General features: G+C 43.9%; 1 protein-coding gene across 27 annotated transcripts in view; it reads left to right on the top strand.

Moving 5' to 3' along the window:
- The window catches only part of foxp2 (forkhead box P2), a 114,634-nt gene that overhangs the window by 26,557 nt on the left and 64,658 nt on the right, over positions 1-23,419 (top strand). For 8 of the 27 annotated variants that reach the window (XM_036957644.2, XM_090214268.1, XM_036957652.2 and 5 more), the window contains exon 4: positions 22,034-22,220. The exons of 6 other annotated variants lie outside the window; for them this stretch is intronic. In XM_036957644.2, coding sequence (XP_036813539.2) covers positions 22,044-22,220 — 177 coding nt within the window. In that variant the 5' untranslated portion in view covers positions 22,034-22,043. Of the gene's footprint in view, positions 1-9,229; positions 10,107-11,271; positions 11,657-22,033; positions 22,221-23,419 lie in introns of those variants that run through there. 13 more of the 27 variants (XM_090214272.1, XM_036957647.2, XM_090214270.1 and 10 more) reach the window with 9 other exon arrangements.

The following is a 23,419-nucleotide window of genomic DNA, read 5'->3' as shown; positions in this document are numbered from 1 at the left end:
TCAATAGGGAAGAAGATGCCTTTCAAAGTAAGATGTTTCCACGCACACTTTGACGTATTGGACTTCAGAGAAGCCACCTAAAATAACAAGCAGGTTTTCAACAGAAACTGGGCTGTCAGCATTTTGGCATTGAACCGTATCATTTTGTGTACTTTAAGTACTTTAGGCTCTGCGTGGTCTTCTTGTACAAGTGGGTTGTTTTGTTTCTTTTTGTGCAGTAGTGCCACATCTGGCTTGTGTAGCATTTCTTCACAGATTGATTTGCCAGGCTTTGTTGGAAGCGACTCACGCAAACCACTCAGCAATTGCTCTAAAAAGCCATTCGACAATACAACAGACTCACTTAGTGAACCTCTGCCCTCTGTGCTCTCTCGTCCTAGCCAAACTTCCAGACACTAGACTACTGTAACTCTGTCGGGTACCTTGCAGGATATTGAATATCCAAAAAGAAACCCCAGATTTGTCCGGTCCGAACAAAGAGCCCTTGTGTCACCTCCCCATCCTCTCTTTAAACCAGAGAACTGTCATCATCATCGTGACACAACAAATGCTTTACCTCACTGCCATTAGATACCATGTGCATATTTTCCCAGATAATTCCTACTATCATTCATCATCAAACACTCCCCCTATGTGTGTGTGTGTGTCAGCGTGAAGTGTTCCGTTGTCAGTTTGGAACAGGGGAAGGAGTTTGGAACAGCAAAGAAGGCTGCGTACCAAATGGCACCCTATTCCTTTTTTTATAGCACACTACTCCCAGAGACCGCATTGGCCCTGGCCAAAGCTAGGGCACTATAAAGGGAATAGGGTGCCATTTGAGAGGCATCCCCAGAAGATGGAGGGAGGTTGGTTAGTCAGTGAGGCTCAGTGGGTCTGAACAAAGGAGGGATTACCTAATAGTCCTGCTATGTATTTGAAGTCTGAGTCTGCTGTTTGTTTGGGGAGGTGCAGGGTGGATGGGATGGTGGGATGTGCTGTGAAACATCTCTGCAGCAGCTGATGGGCACTTTTAAGCTGTCAGAAACAGCCCCATCTGCCATCCATCTTTCTCAATAGATAGGAACAGGCTTCGACGGGGCAGGGCAAAATAGAAAGGGGATAGAAAGTTTAATGATGTCAGAATGTTCTCCTCAAGTTAGTACACCCTCTAAATACAGTATAATTGGGTGTCTGTGTTGTAAATTAAAACCCACCCAGATAATAACTTCACAACATCGTCCCAGTATATGACTGTAAACTGCGTGAGATGCACAATCCAATAACTATTTTGGGATCTGATGCGAGAGGATCTGTAGTGAGAATGGTCTCTAAATGCATGTAAACTAACTCATTAATCTAATGTTTGTAAACACAAACATTTTCGATTGTCACCGAAAACGATGTTCCCTATTACGCAGAGATGAAGTCTGTCTCAGCAAAATATCATCAGCTTGTCGTAAACCATTTAATTGCATGCCAAGAGAGTAAAAACAAGCCTGTGGAGAAACACAGAACGCATCACACGTTTGTTGTAACTGTTGGGGACTTGGGAACGACTTAAGTTAATTGCTTTAATTAAGTGTTGGGTTTTCTTGGATTAACCTTCACAGCACCCCATTTAAAAATACATCAAAAGTGATAGAAAAACACGTGTTCTCTACATGAGTCAAGAGTTGACTACAAGAGAGGGTTGCTTTCGTTTGTGGGCAATTTCTACAAAATGAGGGTGTTCACTGAGTTATGTCCATTGTAGCGTACACTGCACTTAAAAAAAAAAAACTCCTTGAGTTTAAGCCACTCAAATTTTCTCCGACAAATTTCGAAAATATGACCTTTCTCCTTGTCATTTTGAAACCAACCATGTTACGGCGTGCACGCCGCTCTCAAGCCCACCATCAATTTCTGTCTTGATAAAATTGTGCGCCTAGTCCCACTTTTAATGCCATCGCCGTCTGCTTTTCCCTCCACTCAAAGCCCTGAATGTGGACAGCTTTTAAGGTAGTGAGGAAGAGAACTGGTAAGTGGCTCATTTCTCCAGCTAATGTCTTTTTATTGCAACTTTAATAGCCTCTTTATAATAAACTATCATGTGTTCCTCCAACTGTCCTCTTCATACGTTGGCCGCCTGGCTATGGCTAAAATGTGGTCTGAAAGTCATTGTGACTGTACCTTTTTTTAAAAAAAACACAAAATCAATGACATGTTGTTTAGCTAGTTACACCCGCTCGGTCACTCTGTGTTCAGGCAATTGTCCCAATGCCAAATGAAATGTCCGTGTAATAATTGCAGTAGGTGACTATTTTCAAAGTGACGTTCTTCTTCATTCACTGTCCCACCCTGCAAGATGAGTCTCTATTTGTTTGTGGTGTATGCCCATGGATGGTTGGCAATCTACCACATACTTGAGCCCACCATACAAGAGTGCACTGGAACGAAACAGGTAGTCATTGAAAAGCAATGTGGAGCTTATTGCCATTCCCGGTATTTTCAATTGGATGGAACATTGGAGTTTTCATTGACATTGACATGTTTCCGGGAAAACCATCAAAGTGACTTCTAAACTCCACCAAAGTTCAGCCAAAAACTTGTTGCTTGAAAGACTTTTTTCATTTTCCGAGGCAAATTGCAGAGCATCACACCGAGTCTCGAGAAGTGTGCCACAGAATCATCTACCAGAAGTAAAAATTGCCACTTGCATATACTGTCTTTGACCGAGGAAAGCCTTAACCACTCCTGAGGAAAATGTGCCGTTTAGAAAGATATAAAGAAGTCATTTTATTACGAGGTACATCTCCCTCTCAGAAGTGATTTCATTTCTCCTTTCAGCCTCCACGGGAGCCTTTATTTGATCTCATATTCCTGAGTTTAACTGCCTCAAACCAGCCGGCCTCAGTTTATTTTCATTTGGAAAACAAATTTTCTGCTGAAGAGGAGGTGGAGGGGGTGGTTGTGGCGTATATCTGGGAACTGCACGTTCCTGTATCGAATGTAAACGTCCCGTTTACAGAGCGACTTTTCACGCTATTGGATTGTTGGAAACCAAACCAGACGGAGAAAGAAGCTTGATTGGTGTGTTTTGCCACGCTCACAATTGAATCCCTATCTCCTCCTTCTTCCCCTCCCTCACTTCCTCCCTTGTGAATGCAGAGTTTTAGGAGTCCACCTCCACTTCAGGATTCAAAAAATGACATTCCGCAAAAGTTTCCAGACAAGCAACCACTGTACCTTCACTGAGTAAATTCTTTGAGACTGTTGACCAAAAGTTGACCGCCAGGTGCGGTAAAATAGAGAGAGCTGGTCCAGCATCTCAGTTCCAGAACCTCAGGTGTGTGTTTGCCACCAGCCTGAGTGTAGAGCTTATTATAAACCAAGACTTAACAGAGCTGGCATCCCACCAGCTTGCAGGTCCTCTCTGACCCCCTGGCCTTTTTCACAAACCCCCCCGCCTTGGGTCTCTACAGATGTCCAGCTGGAGTAGCTCTCCTCCCTTTCCTGCCTCTCTCTCCTTCTCTCTCTATCTCTCTCTCTCTTTCTCTCTCTCGCTCACTCTCTGTCCCTCCCTCCCTCTCTCTCATTCCCTTCTTCCCTTCCACACCTCCATCTCCAGAAATCATCTTTCTCCACCTGCAACACCTACGTCTTCTTTAAGCCCAGACTGATGACAGCACGATGAAAACAGTTTTTTTGCGAGAAGTGCAGTTTCAGAGCCCGGAACTCCCACTCTCCTGAATAGTTCCCCTTTTTTATTTGGGTAGCCTCCACTGGGCTCCGCTCCATTCTGAGAATTACCTCCAGATGTAATTCCTATCCCGCCCTCGCCGAATTAGTGGCTAGTAAAAATTAGGTTTAAATTAGCGGCGGTGTGGAAAACGGTTCAGTTAGAAATGTCCATATAATGACTTTATTATTCTTTGGTGAGATGCCATTTTTCCGGAATTAATTTAAGTTTTCTTTTATGTAATTGGTGTCCGGTTGAATGGTATTACTGTCATGAATGGATGGCCTCTGTGTGTCAGTGGTAGTTCAGAACAGTGAGGTGAGTGGAGCTCCAGTACCAGACAGGACAGATCTATGTACCACTGAACTGCTGCTGATAGCACTGACCTGTTAAACACCATCTAATCTACCGTCTATATACACTGAGTGTACAAAACAATAGGAACACCTTCTTCATTTTGATTTGCACTCTGTTTTGCCCTCAGAACAGCTTCAATTCATTGGGACATGGACTCTACAAGGTGTAGAAAAGTGTTCCGCAGGGATGCTGGCCCATGTTGAGTCAAATGCTTCCCAAAGTTGTGTCAAGTTGGCTGGATGTCTTTTGGGTGTTGGACCATTCTTGATACACATGCGAAACTGAAGGTGTGAAAAACCCAGCAGCATTGCAGTTCTTGACACACTCAAACCGGTGCGCCTGGCACATACCTACTACCATACCCCGTTCAAAGGCACTTCAATCTTTACTCATGCCCATCCACCCTCTGAATGGCACACATACACAATCCATGTCTTAATGGTCTCAAGGCTTAAAAATCCGTCTTTAACCCGTCTCCTCCACTTCATCTACACTGATTGAAGTGGATTTAACAAGTGACATCAATAAGGGATCATAGCTTTCACCTGGATTCACCTGGTGAGTCTATGTCATGGAAAGAGCACTCAGTGTGTATCTATGTTACCAAACTAACTCCACTATATGGAATCTACAAACTGCTTCTACTAAGTTGACAAAGTAGAGGCAGTTTGTGGTGTGTTAAAATGCAGGTGCTGCGGCCTTTTGATTTTCACTGGACTTAGTCTTCAACTCTCGTTTAACAGCGTAGCTACGGTTATGTGAAGACTATGGGAAGCCGTGGGATCCTCAGCACACGGTGTGTGAAGGTCAGAAATGGCTTTCCTATTTATCTCTAACGGGAAATACATCTGGGGAAGCGGGCTATTGTGTGAATCCTTAACCGTTCTCTTTCATCTGATGACACCTTGCCAGGCCAGGAACATTAAAACCCAATATCCATGTATTTTTCAATGCGAGTACGAATCGAATTCAAATTGCAGCCTTTACAATATGATAATATCTACGGTGAGAAAAGGGGAAGTTGTCTGCTATGCTCCTAGACTTTCATCTGTCTCCAATCTGCTGTATAATAGGTAAACTGCTGTGAGGTGCACTTGCTTGTTTAAATTTACCCACACAGCCGAGCCTTTGATTTCATCAACGCGTCTAATTCAAATACGTCTTTTGAAGAAAACCTATATTTTAAAGGGAGAGAGGAGAGCGGGGCGCCGAAGAGCCAATTTAACCTGGAGTGTCTGTCGCATTCTCCCCCAGTTTTTCTGTTTGAAGTGCCCGGTCAGCTTGAACTGTCTGACTTCTGTCATTTCTATCTCTTTTATTTTCCTCCGCTGCAGCAGTAACATATAGACTTCGGTTCCCCTGCCTGCAAGCTGGGGGCTGGTGGAAGAGAAGAGAAGGGAAGGGGTGCAGCTAGGCAGGCAGGTATCATTAAGCAGCTAGAGGAGAGAGAGAGAGAGCTGAAGCCAGTGGAACGGCGCTGAGTGAGTGCTGTACGTGGCTCCTCGCGGAGCATGTTGATATTTCTGTCCTTATGAATGTGCAGCCGGGTTTATTTTCAATAGGAACTGAAGGCTGGGCAGTTCCACCTCAAGCTGCTTTTTCGGCCTGTTGATATTGAGTCAAGCAAACACTCACTCTGGGATGTCCTGTTGGGCACCGGGCCAAAGTCGCAAATGGAAGTCGAATGTGAGACTCCAATATAGGGGAGGGAGGGAGCCTAAAGAGAGGCAAGCGGCCAGCCTAGAAGGTTAGGGTTGGTGAGCTGCCCAGTGACCACCAGTTTAAACTATTCACTTAACAGCTCATTTTTAGCCACTGGATGGAAGTGGCATACTGTAAATCTTGATTAATACACTGAGTTGCTGTCTCGATCTGTTAGGCTACGTCTCTGTGAATCTGAATGTCTTTTTTTTCCTCAATACAGCTGCTTGGCTCAGTCGGGGCCGGCTCCTGCTTCTCTTTTTAGATGAATGACTGATTAAAAACATATTCTTGCTGTTGTGACTGTGGCAGCTGCTCTCTGTCTCTCCCTTTCTCCCACTTCTCCCTTCATCTGAAATATCTATGCAAATATGTTTGGACACTATCATTATAGGCTACTTAATATGGATTTCATTAGGGATCGTTCTTAGCAAGGCACAGGGAAGTTGCCATGGATACTCCAGTGCTTAAGTACAGTATATTAAAAATATTCAGCCTCCTCTAATATAATCACTGAGCTCTAATGGTCCATTTTGGCCGCATTCAACTTGTTGTGGGGGGGGATAAAAGGCTTAAGATCATTATGTCTTGTTAATGTGTTTGTGTATACATGCAGTATAACTGTGTTTTTCAGTTTTGCTTTTGGAAACGTATCATAGTGACATGAAGGTGGTCTGTTGGTAGATATACTAATAGGGATGCTCATTCTATACTGCAAAATAAAAATACTGCAGGTGTCTGTCTGTATGCATGAAGTCCAACTGTCAGTACCAGTGCAGTGTGTTTGGTGTTCAGGAGAGGCACCGTACATTCAGCTGATCACTGCATATTGTAGCTCTGGTCTGGTCTGGTCTGGTTTAAAGGGGAGGGGAGAGGAGGAGTGAATTCATGTGGATAACCCTCCATGCAAAGTGAACATCATGGCGTTTGGGCAAAGGGCTGAAACAAATACACACTCTCTCAGTCACTGCACACACAAGCCGTAGGGCAGGGGTCATAAAATAGATTCAACCGCCGGCTGATTTTATTCTTGAGTGGATGGTCGGGGGAGGCGGAATATAATTACAAATCATTTGTAGACTGCAAGAAGCCCAAACAGATATAATATTTGACTACAACATAATCATTTCAAACCTTGCTTACATTTGTATATGATCACGTGTCTCTCTATTATGCGTGGGAATACTTGGGAACGGATTTCCAAAATTAAAATCACAAGTCAGCTGTGTTCCTGTTGTTTTTACACTCCAACAATGAAAATTCTAACAACAATTTTCTTTTTATATAAATATTTTTTTAGTCAGAAAACTTGGAGGGCCAAATAAAACCACCCACAGGCCAAATTCGGCCCATGGGCCGCCAGTTGGGGAACCTTGCCATAGGGTCTTTTTTTTCTATCTTTCCCTTTCTCACTCTCTCCATCTTCCTTTCTCTCGCTCTCTCTCTCTCTCTCTCTTTCTCTCTCTCTCTCACTCTCTCTCTACTCCAGACTCATTCCGTCGCTGGGCCCCTTTTTAATGCATTTTTTTCAAACGCAGCACCTCTAAGTGGCAGTTCCACACCAGTGTTTTCCCCTTCCCTTTTAATTTCCATTTGTTTCAGCGTTGAAGTGTTTTGGCCACAATAAATCATTCTAATGGTGGGTAAGGTGAAATAGGCTTTGTGTATCTCTGTGTCAGCCCTGAGCCCAGGCAGCTGCCTGTGAGATTGACTAGCCCAATGGCGCTGGTGGTGATGGTGGTGGTGGTGGCAGCGGCCATGGTCTCAGTCTCCAGCGTGGAAGTGTGGAACGTGAGGCTCTTGACACTGTCTGATGGCCCCGGGCAACAAGCTTTGTGTCTGCTTTAATTGAAAATTAAGGGTTGCTATGGAAATGATGCCATCGCTCCGAGATAGAAACCTACACCACCACTGCAACTGCCATAGTTATTACCATCCCCCACCCAGGCACTACCCTCCTCTCTACCCCCCTGCTACCCACGTCTCTTCTTCTGCCACGGTGAAGGGACGCTGGTGGCGTTGTTTGTCCTTATTGACCTTGGTGGTGTGAAGGACTGGAAGAAATACAGGCAGAAAACACACAGTGAAGTGTTAGTGATGCACAGTGTCTTGTTGTTCTCTGGCTGACAATGTCAAGGAGGGTGGCTGGGTGGCTTTTCAACGCCCAGAGCACTGTCTTGTGTTTTGTCTTTTTAAGGATGGCCCTCCAAGTGGTTTATGGGGTGTTGAAGGAGCATCGTAGCCACGTGGCTCAGCGTGTTGAAAGTAAAATGGGTGTAATTGCTCGGCCTAATGTTTGCGCTTAAAGCAATTTAGAGCATTGAGACAGTTGTGTGTCGCTAGCCGTTTCTCAGGCACAGCTCCCTCTTGATCTTGTTAAGTGTTTACCACGCTGCTTCAGACAGTGAAGGCAAATGAAAATGTTAAATCTTTTTGGCCGCTGTTTCTGTTTTAATAATGATATCATACAGCTCAAATCTTGCCGGTTGGTATATAATGTGCTACTCAGAGCCTGTTAAATCATGCCAACTGCACTGCTCCGAGCTGTGAGTTCAAGTGGTCTTATACCCTGAGTTAGAGGCTGGATCTTTAACTAAATAAATCTGTCATGCCTGCCTTGGGTGCATCTCTCGGAACATGAAAGTTCTTGCTCTGCCTACTCTCACTGTCTAGGCGTGCATGTTTGCACGCGTGCGTGTGAATTTGTGCCTGTTTATCTTTGTTTATGCTGTAAGGAGAGTTTCACCAGACTTAAACACACACGCACGTACGCCTGTGCGCGCACACACACACACACACACTAGCACACACACTATCACACACACTTGTGGGGACACGTGTGTTTCTGGTCTGGGGAAGCCTGTGTGAGTTGTACCAACCCTTTCCTCCACATCAGCCTCCCCTCCTCTTGTTTCAGTGGTGTCTACACAAACACAGCCAGCCAGACGAAGCCTAGGATTAAATCTCCCAAGTCCATGTGGTGTTGTGAGCTGGTAGCAGATGGACTTGCTTTTGCATCTGCTGTGTGCAAACTGGGCTTTGTACTGCTCTCTTGGGGGATACCGAGACTTTCTTCTCTGCTAGTAGATTCCTGTCTGCTGGAGTAGCTAAGGAAAACATCTGTGGCATGCAGGAGAGAGAGGGAGAGAGAGAGAGAGAGAGAGAGAGAGAGAGAGAGAGAGAGAGAGAGAGAGAGAGAGAGAGAGAGAGAGAGAGAGAGAGGGAGAGAGAGATAGAGAGAGAGAGAGAGAGAGAGAGAGAGAGGGAGAGAGAGAGAGAGAGAGAGGGAGAGAGAGAGAGAGAGAGAGAGAGAGGGAGAGGGAGAGAAATAGAAAATTAACAAACAGCATTAGTTCAAAATATTCCGTCTCGTTTCTGCCGGTGTGTGTTGTTTATAGTACAACAAATATGTGGCAACGCTGTAGCTGGCAGACAGAGAGGACGGTTGTTCTTTGGCTCCGATTAACCATCGCTAAATGATGAAATGCACTGTGCAAAAGACTCGAGGCTTGATGAGCATCTGTAAAGACAAATGTGTCTTTTGTGGAGTGGTTGCGAAGCTTTATCTGATGCGGGCGGAGGAAAAGCTGTGAAAAACTTGTCTGCTGTTCTTTTCTCCCCTTGTCTCTCTCCCCTCCGCTCGAATACTTCATCTGAAAAGAGGCATTTTTTTGAGTTTCGCCAGGCTTGCAGCACATTGTTGCAGGCTTGCCCTGAAAAGGGAAGGCAGAGGCATATTAATCGGAGTCGTGAGAGCTGCATGGCAGAAGAGGCCGACACTCTTCTGTAACTGGTGTTTTCCTGAGGAAATAAGTGAAAAAGTCACTCACTGTTTGGAGATCACGCCTGGTCCGCTGCTGAACCTTTGCCACTCCTCACGCATGCTACGCAGAAAGAAAAACACCCCCCCCACCCCCCACTTACCCCCTCCCACCCCCCTGCCAACTCCTACCACCCCCTACTTCCCCCTACCCTTGCAATCAAACCGCTGATTTTTGTGTACGATTGGTCCTCGGGTGCCAAAACAATCAGAGGGGATGCTTGACGGGTTTTAATTACCAGATTTTGAAGTGCAATGGGTCTTGGACGTGAGCAGGCAGAGGTGCTCTCTCACAGTAGTGTCAATACTGCTGGAAATACCTTTTTGATGATGTCTTTGACAGTTAGCGTCAGCTAGTTTTTCTTTCCTCCTTTTTTTTCTCTCTCTTTCCCCCTCTCCCTGAAGCTGTTTTCTACCAGTGGCATTTTTCCCCCCTTGATGCGCCGTTGTTAATGCTCCGAGGCGTCTAAGAATATCTTCAAATGACTCTTACGCGGGGGAGTGGAGTTCTCTCTTGTCATTGTTTCAAAGGTTGGTTACTTTCTCTCTCTACTTTATTAGCAGTTTGTCTCGATGATTTGTGTTTGTGAACATATCTGTGTGTATTCGTACATCTGTGTGGTGTGGTCTGAGGGCAGTTATCCAGTAATAGATAGAGCGACGGGTCTAATTGTTTTTAAGAGCTCTCCTACTCTCTCTCTCTCCCGGAGCACAGTGCACAGAGCCGAGGCTACAGGCTGCTCTGCTACACTCGCTCTCTCCCACTAATCCTATTCTGCCTGTTTAGACAGCGACACAGAGACAGAGACGCTGAGAAAGGCACTGAGCTGTGTTAGAAATAAAGCCAGGCACACATACCTCTCTCCCAGGGTGTCCGAAAACGCTCCATTTCAGCTGCGGTTCTCCCTCAGCCGGTTAGTTAGTTCCCCTCGACGCGCCGCCAGGTAGGGATGCAGGCTGTGCCGGCGAGAGCTGAGGCAGCTCGCTCGTGTGTGCGTGTGTGTGTTTGTGTGTGTGTGTGTGTGTGGGTGTGTGTGTGCGTGTGAGAGAGAGAGAGAGAGCGAGAGAGAGAAAGAGAAGGAGAGCTCCTGCAAGTAGCAGATGTGCGTTGAGAGCGAGCGGTGTGAGAAAGAGTCGCCTCGCAAGCGTGCAGACGAGGCACGAGGGGAGACCCGGCTCGCATCCTGTGAGGAGTCAGACGCTCTACATGTACGCGTGTAAAGGTCCCCACACACACACACACACACACACACACACACACACACACACACACACACACACACACACACACACACACACACACACACACACACACACATACACACGCACACACACACACACGCTGCACTCACTCTCACACACTCACTCGCTTACCCTCTCACTCACTAGCCAAAAGCAGTAGTAAAAATTATTATTATATTTTTTTTAATTGTTTTTGAAGGTCACTCTCAGATCAGAGACCAAGCCGTAATAATTGTAATGTCTTCAAAGGCAATAAAAAAGGAGAGCGAAATGATAAGTAGTGTTTTCAAGTAATTGTGATATATTTCATCAGCGGTCGGCAGGCCAGGTGTATGATGGTCTAATTATGTCCTGTGTGTCAGGAGAGAGAAGGCACTGTGTCTAGGCTATACATTTCCATGTTGTGCACTTTTTTCACTCCCTCTCTCTCCTCTCTCTCTCTCTGCCTGAGAAGGCAGGCAGCAGCCCCCCTCTCTCCTCTCTCTCGCTCTCCTTCTGATCAGCTCCTATTGGGCCTGTCTGAGAGGGGCTGCCTGTTGGTAATTGCCCGGTGACAACTGGAAATGATAGAATAATTGTCAGGAGGGCCGTTTTTTAATGGGCGACGGGGGCGATTTAAGTATGCATGAACAGGGCTTCGAGAGAGGCAGGGAAGAGCAGTGGCGGCGTTGTCTTGTTTATGATGCGAGCCTCTATAAACACAGTTGGAGTGATGACACAGATAGAAGCCCCTCTCCCCCTGTGACACCCCAGTCTGCTCCTCACCACTGCAAACAACACCAACAGCTTTCCTTCTCTGGCCACCAGACACTGTCTCTGACACTACTCCTCACCTCCAGGTAATAAAACCAAGGAACTCCATCTTCATCCATCCTTTCTCATCCTCCTCTCCACGCACCTCTCTCTCTCTCTCTCTCTATGCTATGTTTTATCGGTAGGAAGGCGGGCTGCTCGTCTAGTATTTAGCTGCTGTACTGTGGCTCGGGTTGTGCTCTGTGTGTTTCCGTGGGTTGTGCGCTCATGTGCTGGTGGTTAATTGCTCTTGATGAGTGAATGGTCGGGCTGGTGATTAGTGTTTGACTGTGGACCCGAACATGCTGCTTTTCGGAGCTCTTAGCCGTCTTAGCTTTGTGTCTGCCTCTTTCTTTGACGTGTGCCGTTTGGGCTGCTGTTTAGGATGTTGTGTTGATGTGGAGTTTACTGCGTTACTAATGGGCAGATGATTGACAATTAAAATCAAGAGGTGAAAGTAATGTTTTTTTTTTCGGATGAGATTTTACTGGTCTTGTGGTGATTAAATAGAAAGGGCTTCCCCGTCACCGGGATTCTTTATAAGCTAATAAAGATCAAATGTGAACGAGTTGCAGATATTTGTTTTACTAGGGGGGGGGGGTCTTTTATTTGGATTTATTTAGCTAGATAAAAAAAAAAATGTGCAAGGAAGGATCCTAAACTTTATAGGGTATATCTCAGAACAGCATATCTGTACAGATCCAGTCCTATAAGACAGGAGAGAGAGGGAGGGTCACTGAAATTATAAGCGGGCGAAATATAATTATCTTTATCAAAGGCGTGTGAATAATTTGTTTACTTAAATATTCATGACATGGAGTAAAGCATGGTATTGGGCTATTGTGAGTATATTATTAACATTTCATAGGTCTTTGTGCTGGAATGCGGATAGGCTTCCTCTTCATAATTTAATACCCAGATGCATAATGAGCTATGTGATTAGTTCACGTGGAGAATTGGCCCAACTCCATTTTGAAGGCAGATAATTTACATTGTTCTCCAGAGTCCTGAATATAATAGGTTATTTAGTGCAATAAAATTAAATGCTACACATTTTATATTTCAGCTTACAAATCCCCATGGCGATATTCTGTTTTGGAGATTTTTTTCCCCCCCTCTCCTTATTCTTTATTTCTATCTGTCTATCTCTCTCTCTCTCTCTCTCTTTGTGTCTCTCAGAAACAATGAATTTTGAAATTGTTTAAATAAAACACATGTTTACCTACATGTTTTATTTAGAATGCACCGTGGCCAATTAACACTGTTCATTAGCAGAACTGAGTATTTGTTTTGAAAGTTTAACCAATCACTTTGTTATGCTAATTGTGATGTAATTTAATTTGAGTCCCGTAATGATGATGCCGCTATTATCCACATAAATGATGCAGTTAAGCAGCACCACGCTCATTTGCATGTGCTTGAAGGGGAGAGCTGAAACGAGGCGGCTCCGGTATCACTTTGCTGTAATTTTCCACCTCTGTTCACTCCCGCCCTTTGGATCGTCCCGGGCTGTCGTTGGCTATTGATGATCAGCACCATTATCAGATTTATATATTTTGTTTTATGGCAAAAGAGGGTGCCAACTGATTCCTAGAATTGTAGGATGTGGAAATTAAATAATTGAGAAAATGCAAATGATTCCTAAATCGACGTATCAAACGTTAAGTGAAGTCTCCATAGAAATGATTGATTTGTATATATTTTTTCTTCTTCTTCTTTTTTTTTTTGGGGGGGGGGGGGGCAGAGGGAGGGAATGGGGGGGGGGGGAGTACCTCCTTGAATTCACATTTGCACATCAAAGTGGATCCTTTGTTGGGCGAGAGCTTAATTTTGTATCTATTGATTCCATCATCCATGGTTTGGACATTATGCAGATGGGGTCTAGAGTGATTAGCTGGCTGTGTTTAAAATGTAAAGTAGCTGTTGTAGCTGGTACTGTAGTGGGGCGGGTAGCTATAGCTGGTAGTATTTTTAAATCAATTCCTAAAAATCCTGAGAGAGGCAGGAGTGATCTCCGTTTGAAAACCTCCAGCTGGCTGTTTGGTGTGTGACTAAGCCACTGTTAAAGACTCCCTTTTATCTGGGTTTGTCCAGGGTTAGACTCTGGTCATTTTCTTCTGAAAAGATGATTTTTCTCCTGACCAATTTCCCCTGTTATGGACCTAATTGGTTACATAAATCTTGTCTCGGTATGAATGAGAAATGTTGGGGTCTTGTCAAGTGTAATCTTCACCCTTATTTACCAATTCATTAAGATCTATCGATGCAGGACTGGTGAGGGGGAATGACAACATAAATCAGGCCGTGGACATAATGACCCTAATCAGCCAGAAATAACTGGAAACGTCACAATGAGCTATGTCTCTGTATCGCTCTGGCTGGATCCCTCTCTCCTCGCTGCGGCTCTGCCTGCTGTCCCTCCGTCCGCTTTGCCGTCATTCACTCCTCTGCCCCCCCCCCTCACCTCCCCTCAGAAGAAGCCGTAAGCAGCTCTCTGTTGCTTGCATCAGTCAGGAAGTCCCATCTCACCTCACAGCTTGTTTTGTCTCAGGCCCCAGCAACAAAAGCAGACCATGTCACGACAGATAATTACATCAGAAAAATGCAATGAGAGATGAAATATGCGTCGGAGGATTTGGGTAAATAGTCCCTGGTAGAAAGATGGACGTACAGGTTTCCAGCCACCGGTGAAAGTTCTTTCTTCCCTGCTTCATAACGCTGCTGCGTCCTCTCTGTAGATATGATTGGAGCAGACAATGGGGCCTTCTATTTTATAGGTCAATTACTCGTGATTAAGCGGGCTATGTTAATTAATGGGAATTTCCCAAAATGCAAACGAGGGCCTAGCTTGATGAGCTTTCGTCACTGTCTGCTTGTGGTCGCCCACTTTCGTGCCATCTCCTCCTCCTCACAGAAGGAGGTGCTTGATGGGTAAAAATGTAAATGATATGGGAAAAGCTTAAGAGGAGAACTTACGCACTAACCACACATGAGGACTTAGAATCTCCTCCTCCCGTCAGTGCTCTGCTACTGTGTAGTACAGACCCAGAGGGAGATAGAGAGAGAAAACACTCTCCATACACAGACAGGTGTAAATCTCCATTGACGTCCGGAAACCTAAAGAACGTCGTGGATTTTCATCGCAGATATCATTAAAGACCAAGTTGAATATTTATTTCCCCGGGAACTTTTTTATTTATTATCATTGATTTATATTGAGTGTTTTCATATTTAAGGTGATTTGTAACCAATTGGTTAATTAACTGGAACAGTTAGCCATTGTTTTGTATATTAAAACACACTGTCTTAATGGAGTAAGACTGAATTATTTAAATGTACTTTAGGACATTTAGTACAGTGCAGACCTCCTTGGTTACATTGGCACAATACATACATGCGCACACACACACACACACACACACACACACACACACACACACACACACACACACACACACACACACAAAACACACACACATGCTCCCAGACACTTACACATACTTGCGTACTCTCCCCTTTATCTCATTCTTTCTGTCTCGTCTTCTTAATGTAAACAGAATAGAATTAAGTTCGGAACATTCTCTCCACAGAATGACTGGGAACGACTATTTATCGTCAGCTAAAATGATGAATTGAAATATGACTGAGGTTTTCTGAGCATGGTCTCATTGTGCTGCCGATAATGACGTGTGATACCGTTTCGGGAGAATAATGTTAATCCTAAAAAAGCTAAGTCTATTATTCATTCATATTCATCCCTTTTCCCATTTTTTTTTCCCAACCCCTGATTTTGTAAATATGATTTCTCCCCCCAAAGCAATCTCATCTTCTCGTTCCGTTGTGAGTCACTTTGAAATCCCTTTATCTGAAAGAGAAACCCTTACCATTATACACAGGTTTTTAGAAATAGTCATTAATGCTCTTTATGGTGTCCCTTCAGTGCCAAAAAGGAAGCTTTTATTTTCTGAAGCGGCTAGGTCTGCTCTGACTTGCCTATACTTAATCTCCACTAGTGTAGCTGTGTTGAACAGAACTTCAGCAGTGGCTGTTCTCTCCCTGATCCTGGCTCAATGCTTAGGGCTCCGGCAGAGGTAGCAATAAACCACAGTGACTTCCTTGGGCTGCGAGGGGCGAGGAGCTTCGCTAGCGAATTACACCTCAAGTACAAACAAGCATCTTGGTCACGTGTAAGAGTTTATGTAAGCAACTAGCTGAGTGGTAACATTCAAATGAAATAAAAATGTTTTTTTTTAAACTTATTTCTTTAGATTGTTATTTCAGCTCGGGGTTGGTGTTATCATTTTCTAAGTGCCAGCTCAAAGCCAGTGTTTTAAGTGGTTGATATCTGTCATTTTGATTTATTAAGCAATCTTAAGTGTTAAATATTTGAGCGTAGCCAGGGCCCGGCACTTCTTTATTTTGAATGCGTTGTAACTTATGGCAATGATTAATTAATTTCACTGGAGCACAGAATATGTGATTATTTAAAACGGTATCCATGTCTTGACTTGATCTGAACTGAAGGAGCCAACAGACGGTGAAATGTCATTTTTGTATTATTTTTCCAGTGAATGTAACGTTAGGAATTCCTACTACCTGAACTGTGAACTGATAATGAATAGACTTCTTGGATCACGGAGTTAGTGGTCAATTTGGTTTCTGAAATGGTCATCAGGCTTCTTTAGACTGGAGTGCTGTTTCATATACAGTATCATGAAGGCACAATGAGAATGGATCAGTGTTCCTGACTGCAGAAAGACACTGCAGAGTGGAATCCTGAACACTCAGGCTATTTGAATCCTGGGCAAATCTCAAATGACACCCTATTCCCTATAGTGCACGACAAAGTCCACTACAAAGTAGTGCACTATATAAGGAACAGGATTTCATAAGAGATGAGGCCTATGTGACACCCTGCCACCTCAGTTCAGTTTTGGGGCAGATGGAGACCTTTATGTGTCAAATAGGGGACAGTATAACACAGCACAGATAGATAGATGGCCAGTGTTGTGTGTTTGGTACCTGATGAAGAGGGAGACATGTTAGTTAATGAGGAAACATTAGAGGTTAAAGCATGGTGAATGTGTGTGTGTGTGTGTGTGTGTGTGTGTGTGTGAGTGTGAGTGTGTGTGTGTGTGTGTGTGTGTGTGTGTGTGTGTGTGTGTGTGTGTGTGTGTGTGCGTGCGCGCATGCCTGCGTGTGCGTGTGTGTGTGTGTGTGTGTGTGTGAATTGTCTCTGTCCTCCCACATCAGTAGTCTCACTACAAATTCACAATCTCAGCCCGGAATGCGTTGTCAGGATTCTGTCTGTGATTCTTCACCTGATGGAAAAGACAGATTTGCACGGCGTAAAATTCAAGAGCAAACATTTACTCAGCCGGAGAGGAGTAGCAAGCAAGTCACTGTTACAGGGGGAAATAGACAAGAAAAGAGAAGTGACTTTAAAGATTCGCAAATAGTGTGTCTCTCTCACTGTATCTCAAATGATTCTCTTTCTATCAGACCCCGTAATAGGAACGTTGAAGTCATCCGTGATCTTTGACCTGCAGACGGATAAAATAAAGAGTTCCGTTTTCTCTCACCATCTCCCCTTAAACACTTTGTATGACTATTATTTTCCCTCCCTAGCTGTACACCTATAGTATTACCAGTGAATTGTGCTGGCAATAACAGTCTGTGTCTGTGTAACTGATTCATATAATATGTGGTCTGGTACTCCTCATTGGAAGATTATGGCTTGAGGAAATGGCATCAAATAGCTGGTGTGTTAAAATGCAGGACACTACCAATTTAAGGGATGTCAAACACACAGGCAAGGCAGACATCCCCGAGCCTTATTCACTCACTCATGCACTGTTCAACTCCTCCATAGCCCATAGACTCTGGATAGCGCTAGTCCAGTAAATATTGTTACTCTGGGTGGAGGACTAGATGCTTCCGGTCTAGTTGATTCTAGGACAGGCTGATCCCAGGGCAGACTGGTTGGTACCCCCGAGGGGTATGGAACATGGGAGAAGACCTGCGATAGACATACACTCACATACACACATGTACGCCTAATGCACACAGACACGCACACACCGATACACACTTACCCTCTGGTGCCGTACGTTGTCACTATCCATCTCCCTCAGTGTGTACAGTGAGCCCTGACACTCCGGCAGTCACCACCACAGTCCGATCCTCTCTCTGTGGTCTGCAGCCAGGGTGGATCTAATTGACATTCTAATTGGCAGATTTGAATGCTGCCTTTAGATGGCTAATTAATTTGTCTCACCGCTGTCATTAAGGTTAAAGCACCATCTGATCTCTCAGAATATGATTAGCATATATCTGCATTGTCATTATTATCATTATCATCGGTTAGACACATGCACAGATTTTTGTGGAGGAGGGGGAAATTCTACCATTTTCATGATTAAGATGGTTATTGTATTAATGTTTTGCATTTCCTTGATTGAAATGATAATATGATTCTCCCTTGTTTCTCGTTTCAGCAACATTTGATAGGTGGATTCACTTGCTTTTAACCCTATTTCTCATTCCAGTTCAGTTTCTCTTATGATTTATGAATCATTTTCAAGTAAATTACACATAGTAAATTGAACCTGTCTTGTGAGTTAATAAAAATCGAATCGGTTTAATTTCAAATTCCCCAATTTTGAGTTGAGTTAGGTAATGCTTCTCATTGTATTAACATGTCATTAACATATCCTTATTTTTCCCTCATATATCTTCAAGTTTTCCTCGCATCCATCGCCCTTCCCAAAAAAATCTCCATTCGAATGTTCATAAAACCCTAGTAAAGGCAATCAGGCAGTCTTTCTCTGAATATTTGAAACATTGGGCATGTAAAATGTATGCCTAATTTGAATACTTATTAGCCGCCTGATCTCGGCTGCTGCTTTGTGTTTCTTGGGCTGAGATTCATCACTGGTTTGGGTGTCACACATTGTGCCAGTCTTACCCTCTCCGCTATGTCCTTCTCTCTCTCACGATGCGCTCTCTCTAACACTCTTTCTCTCTCTCCCCCTCTATCTGCCCCCATTTCATGGTCTCTCCTTTTATGTCTCTCTCTGTCCCCCCATCTCTCCCTCTCTCCCTCCCCCCTGTCTCTCTCTGTCCCCCTATCTCTCCCTCTCTCCCTCCCCCTGTCTCTCCCTCTGTCCCCCCATCTATCCCTCTCTCCCTCCCCCCTGTCTCTCTCTCTGTCCCCCCATCTCTCCCTCCCTCTGTCTCTCTCTCTCACACCACTAATGTGGCTGTGCCCTGTTTTAACAGGGAGTGTTTGTTCATAAGCACGTCTTGTTCACTGCTTATTTACTGTGGCCGGAGCAGCTGTCACCCTGCTCTGTGTAACTCCTGCTCCTGTTTGTTCTGCCCGTATCCTGTTTATCCTGCACCCTGGACATCCTTTAAAGACTGTCTGCTGTTAGCTGGCTTTGTGGCTGGGTCTGCCCCTCATCACACAGTTACACAGCCTGGCCCTGTCATTCGAATGGCATTTACTGATGTGGGAAGGTGGTTATGTTAGAAGCAGAATCTGTTTTGTTACCTGAACTGTGAATTGATAATGTTTGGTTTCTGAAATAGTTATCAGGCTTTTGAAGACTAGTGTGCTGCTGTTGTATATACAGCGAGCTCCAAAAGTATTGGGACAGTGACAAATTTTTTTGTTCTCCAGTACTTTGGATTTGAAATGATACAGAGACACACAAATATCATTCCCCAAGACATGCTAACCTCTCGTCATTATTCACGATTCATTCAGGATTATCCTTAGTCATGGTAGTATCCACATTAATGTAGAAGTGTTTAGAAACATATTCTATTCTTTTTTACAATAAAAGTGACTCCAAAATGACACAATACATTATTTACCATTAATTTCTATTGGGCACAAAATAATCTGAAACACAACCAAAACAAACAGCAAATGCATCCCACAAGCTTGATGTAATCATTGCATGCTAGGAATATTCGACCAACTACTACACTTTTAACTACTTTAATACACATATAAGTGAATTTGTCCCAATACTTTTGGTTTCCTTAAACTTTGAAATGGTTCACCCAATATGGATAAAAATACCCTCAAATTAAAGTTGACAGTCTGCACTTTAACCTCATCGTCATTGAATCATTTCAAATCCCAAGTGCTGGAGTACAGAGCCAAAACCACACCACTGTCCCAATACTTTTGGAACTCACTGTATCATACATGGAGATGGGATCTGTGTTTCGACTCAAGAAAGACACACTGCAGAGTGGCGTACAGTCTATGGGCAAATCTCAAATGACACCCCACCGTGCCTCCTCAGTAGTCCGTTTGTGGGCATTTGAACCTGTATGTGTCCCGTTATTGACAGTATAACAGAGGAAATCTGTATCCCACCAGATAGAGATGGCCAGTGTTGTGTGTTTGCTGCATGATGAAGAGGGAGACATGCTAGTTAATGAGGAAACATTAGGGGCTGTTAGAGTATCCCTTCTAAGGTCAATGTGTAGTGTGTGTGTGTGTGTGTGTGTGTGTGTGTGTGTGTGTGTGTGTGTGTGTGTGTGTGTGTGTGTGTGTGTGTGTGTGTGTGTGTGTGTGTGTGTGTGTGTGTGTGTGTGCGCGCGCGCGCGCGTATGCATGTGTGTGTGTGCACTGTGCACGTACGTTTGTGCATGTGCAGGCATGTGTGAGTATGTGCTTGTGTGAGGATGTACATGTATGTGCTTGTGAGTGAGTGATTGAGTGAGTGAGGATGTATAGCATTTCTTTATCAGCATTATCTCTCAATCTAAAATCAGTCATGGTACAGGATGTTCTGAATCAAAACTTTGTATTAATTGCTCAGCCTAAGCATGTGACACAATTGGTGTATTTAATTTCAGAAAGGGAAGGAGGGCAGTACTGTACCACCGCAGATATAAAAATGGATATTATTTGAATATGAATAACCATACATAACAATTTGAAATATAATTATTGCATACGGACTACATTAATGGTATAGACATGATATTTTATTGAAGCGAAACTGAAATATTAATCCGCAAAAATGATACATTTGAATGATTAGGTACTACCTTAATTAATATGCTAATTAGGGAGAGGCTGTCAAGTAGCGGGGCCCCGTCAGAGTGGCATTAGAGATGCAGAACACACCTCGAACAGTGTGTTTGTGTTGGGTCAGTCAGTGTGACTTATTTTATTTATTGTGAGGATTTCCACTGATCCTGGGCAAGATTCCACATTGCTCCAACCAAGCATTTATGCAGGGAAAATTATTTTAAATTATATTTAAAAAAAATGTATTACAGGAGAGGAGGTAGTATGCATAATTGATGCTGTTTTTAGCACAATCATTAGTGATATTCGTGATATATATTATTTTTTTTCTCGCCTTCATCTTAGCTTTTCATATCTAATAGATTGCCGGTGAAATTAGTTCAATATCTTAAATTTATTTGCCCATGTTCACATTGCAGGCTTAAGTCTTCGTCTCGTCATCTCCCACTGTATGGTTTGATTGCAGTGCACGGACCAGTTTAATTGTGTCCCGTGGAGAACAGCAGTAAATGTTTTAAATGTCACCAAAATAAATTAATATTTGAGGTTTGATTAAAAAAGAAAGAAAAAAAATCTAGCCAATATGTGACATATGAGCTTTTTCTCTATGGAAGCCTCGGAGGCACATTTTATTTAGACACAGCTAAGGGAGAGGAAGCCTATTATATCATTTATCACCGGGTGATACCATGTGATTTGGATCCCACCTCCTCCTCCTCCTCCTCCTCTACCACATTTTAATTTTGCATGATTAGCTGTGCGTCATTAAGCAACTTCGTTCAGACGAGACTCGCACTAAAATCCTGACAGAATCAAGACGGGGAATAGTTTAGGAGGGTCTGTGTCTGTGTGTGCCTAGACAGGGTGAGGATATATCAAGTGAGTGAGCATGTAAAAAAGAAAGAAGTGTGCGTGTGCGGGCATGTGTGTGTGTGTGTCTGACTGCGTGTGTATTTGTATATATTTTTATGCTTCCCTTAGAAAAAGTATTTCTGTATTTAAAAAAATATATAATACAGTCATACATTAAGTGTCCCATACACATATATTCCCAACATGCGCGTAATGCAGCAGAGGCCCTATTTGTGCCTAAATTCTAGTGATTAAAACACTTATCACGTTTAGACTCTACACCTCCTTTACAAAGAGACCAAGAGGACGTGCATCTCTTTGTATTGCTTCATTTACACAATGAATGCATAATTCCTCCTGCATCACCCCCTCCCCCTCTTAAATGCTTTAATTTGCAGAGGGACCGGCGTTGATAATAATGGGAGCTTCAAAAAAAAAAAGGGGGGGGGGATGAAAAGAGAAGAAAAAAGGGTTGTAACAAGAGCCTTAACTGGTGCCTCTTAATCACTTCTAGGTTTTAAGTCATGATGCAGGAGTCGGCCACAGAGACAATAAGCAACAGTTCAATGAGTCAAAATGGAATGAGCAGCCTGAGCAGCCTATGCAGCCAATTAGATGCTGGCAGTAGAGATGGAAGATCAAGCGGTGACACGAGCAGCGAAGTAAGCACAGTCGAGCTGCTGCATCTCCAACAACAGCAGGTAAGTTGTGTTTCTCCTGCACGTCACAATGCCCTACTGCTAGCACAGGGGACAGGCACTATTTTTATGGAGATGACACTGTGTGTTTAGTATAGAAATAAGGTTGTGTTTTTATTTTTATGCATTTTTTTGGGGCGTGTTTACGACTGTTTTTATTGATAGTTGTTGATTGTGTGGTTGGGCATTTATGCGTTTGATTTTTGTCATGTTGCTGTTGAGGAGTACTTGTCTGGAGGTCGTGTAGTGTAGTTGTTGCTGGTGTTTTATTGTGTTTTCTGCTGTTTTTATTGATATTTGTGTGTGTGTGTGTGTGTGTTGAGAGCTCACTTCAGCTGAGGCCGTGTGTGTGTGTGTGTGTGTGTGTGTGTGTGTGTGTGTGTGTGTGTGTGTGTGTGTGTGTGTGTATGTGTGTGTGTGTGTGTGTGTGTGTGTGATCGAGAGAGAGAGAGAGAGAGGGAGCGACGTACAGAGCCGGCTGCCGCTGCCGTTGTGTGTGAGAGCCCTGTGTGTGGTTGTGAGAGCCGTGGCTCAGCTGTAGCCACCAGAGGGCCTCCTAACTCGGTCCTAAAGCCGCCCACTCTACTCTGCCACATCCCCGGGAGGCCTTTGACCAGGACACACTTCTTTAAAAGAACCAATCTCCATGATCTCTGTTCTGACTGCTGTCTCTCATCTGGCCTGTGGAATTAACAAAGAATTCATACATTTTTGTTGTGTAAATGTATGTGTGTTTTTATTTAATTTTCTGTTGATGGGGTTGACTTTATTGGTTGCTGTGTGATATTTAGATGTTGACTGGGGCTGTTGTGTGGGAGCTGGGAGAGTCAGGCGCTGTTGGGGAGAGGAGTCAAGTGCTCGTGTCTTTTCATGGTGAATGATGGCTTTGACAGTTTGCCAAAAGAGCAGCGGTAGAGGTCGGGCTGTGCTTAAGGAGGCCAACGCCGCGGGTTTGGAACAATGCGTGTTTGCTTTTGTGTTTGGAACCCTGCGAGTGTGTGTTTGTGTGTGTTTGTGTGTGTTGTCTACTTGTAACAGTGTTCGTTTTTTTTGCTGTGAGAATGTTTCTATATTTTTACATGTGTGAGTTTGTGTCTGTGTGTGTCCGTGGTAGTGTGTGTGTCCGTGTTAGTGTGTCCGTCAGTGTGTGTGTCCGTGTTAGTGTGTGTGTACGCGCATGCTGGTGGAGGCAGCTGAAGCCC

Source organism: Oncorhynchus mykiss, chromosome 21 (assembly GCF_057628025.1).
Source record: "Oncorhynchus mykiss isolate SJ-2025 chromosome 21, ASM5762802v1, whole genome shotgun sequence".
In the NCBI taxonomy this organism is placed as follows: domain Eukaryota; kingdom Metazoa; phylum Chordata; class Actinopteri; order Salmoniformes; family Salmonidae; genus Oncorhynchus; species Oncorhynchus mykiss.
The sequence above is the reverse complement of the archived record's forward strand: the minus strand, read 5'-3'. Positions and strand labels throughout refer to the sequence as shown.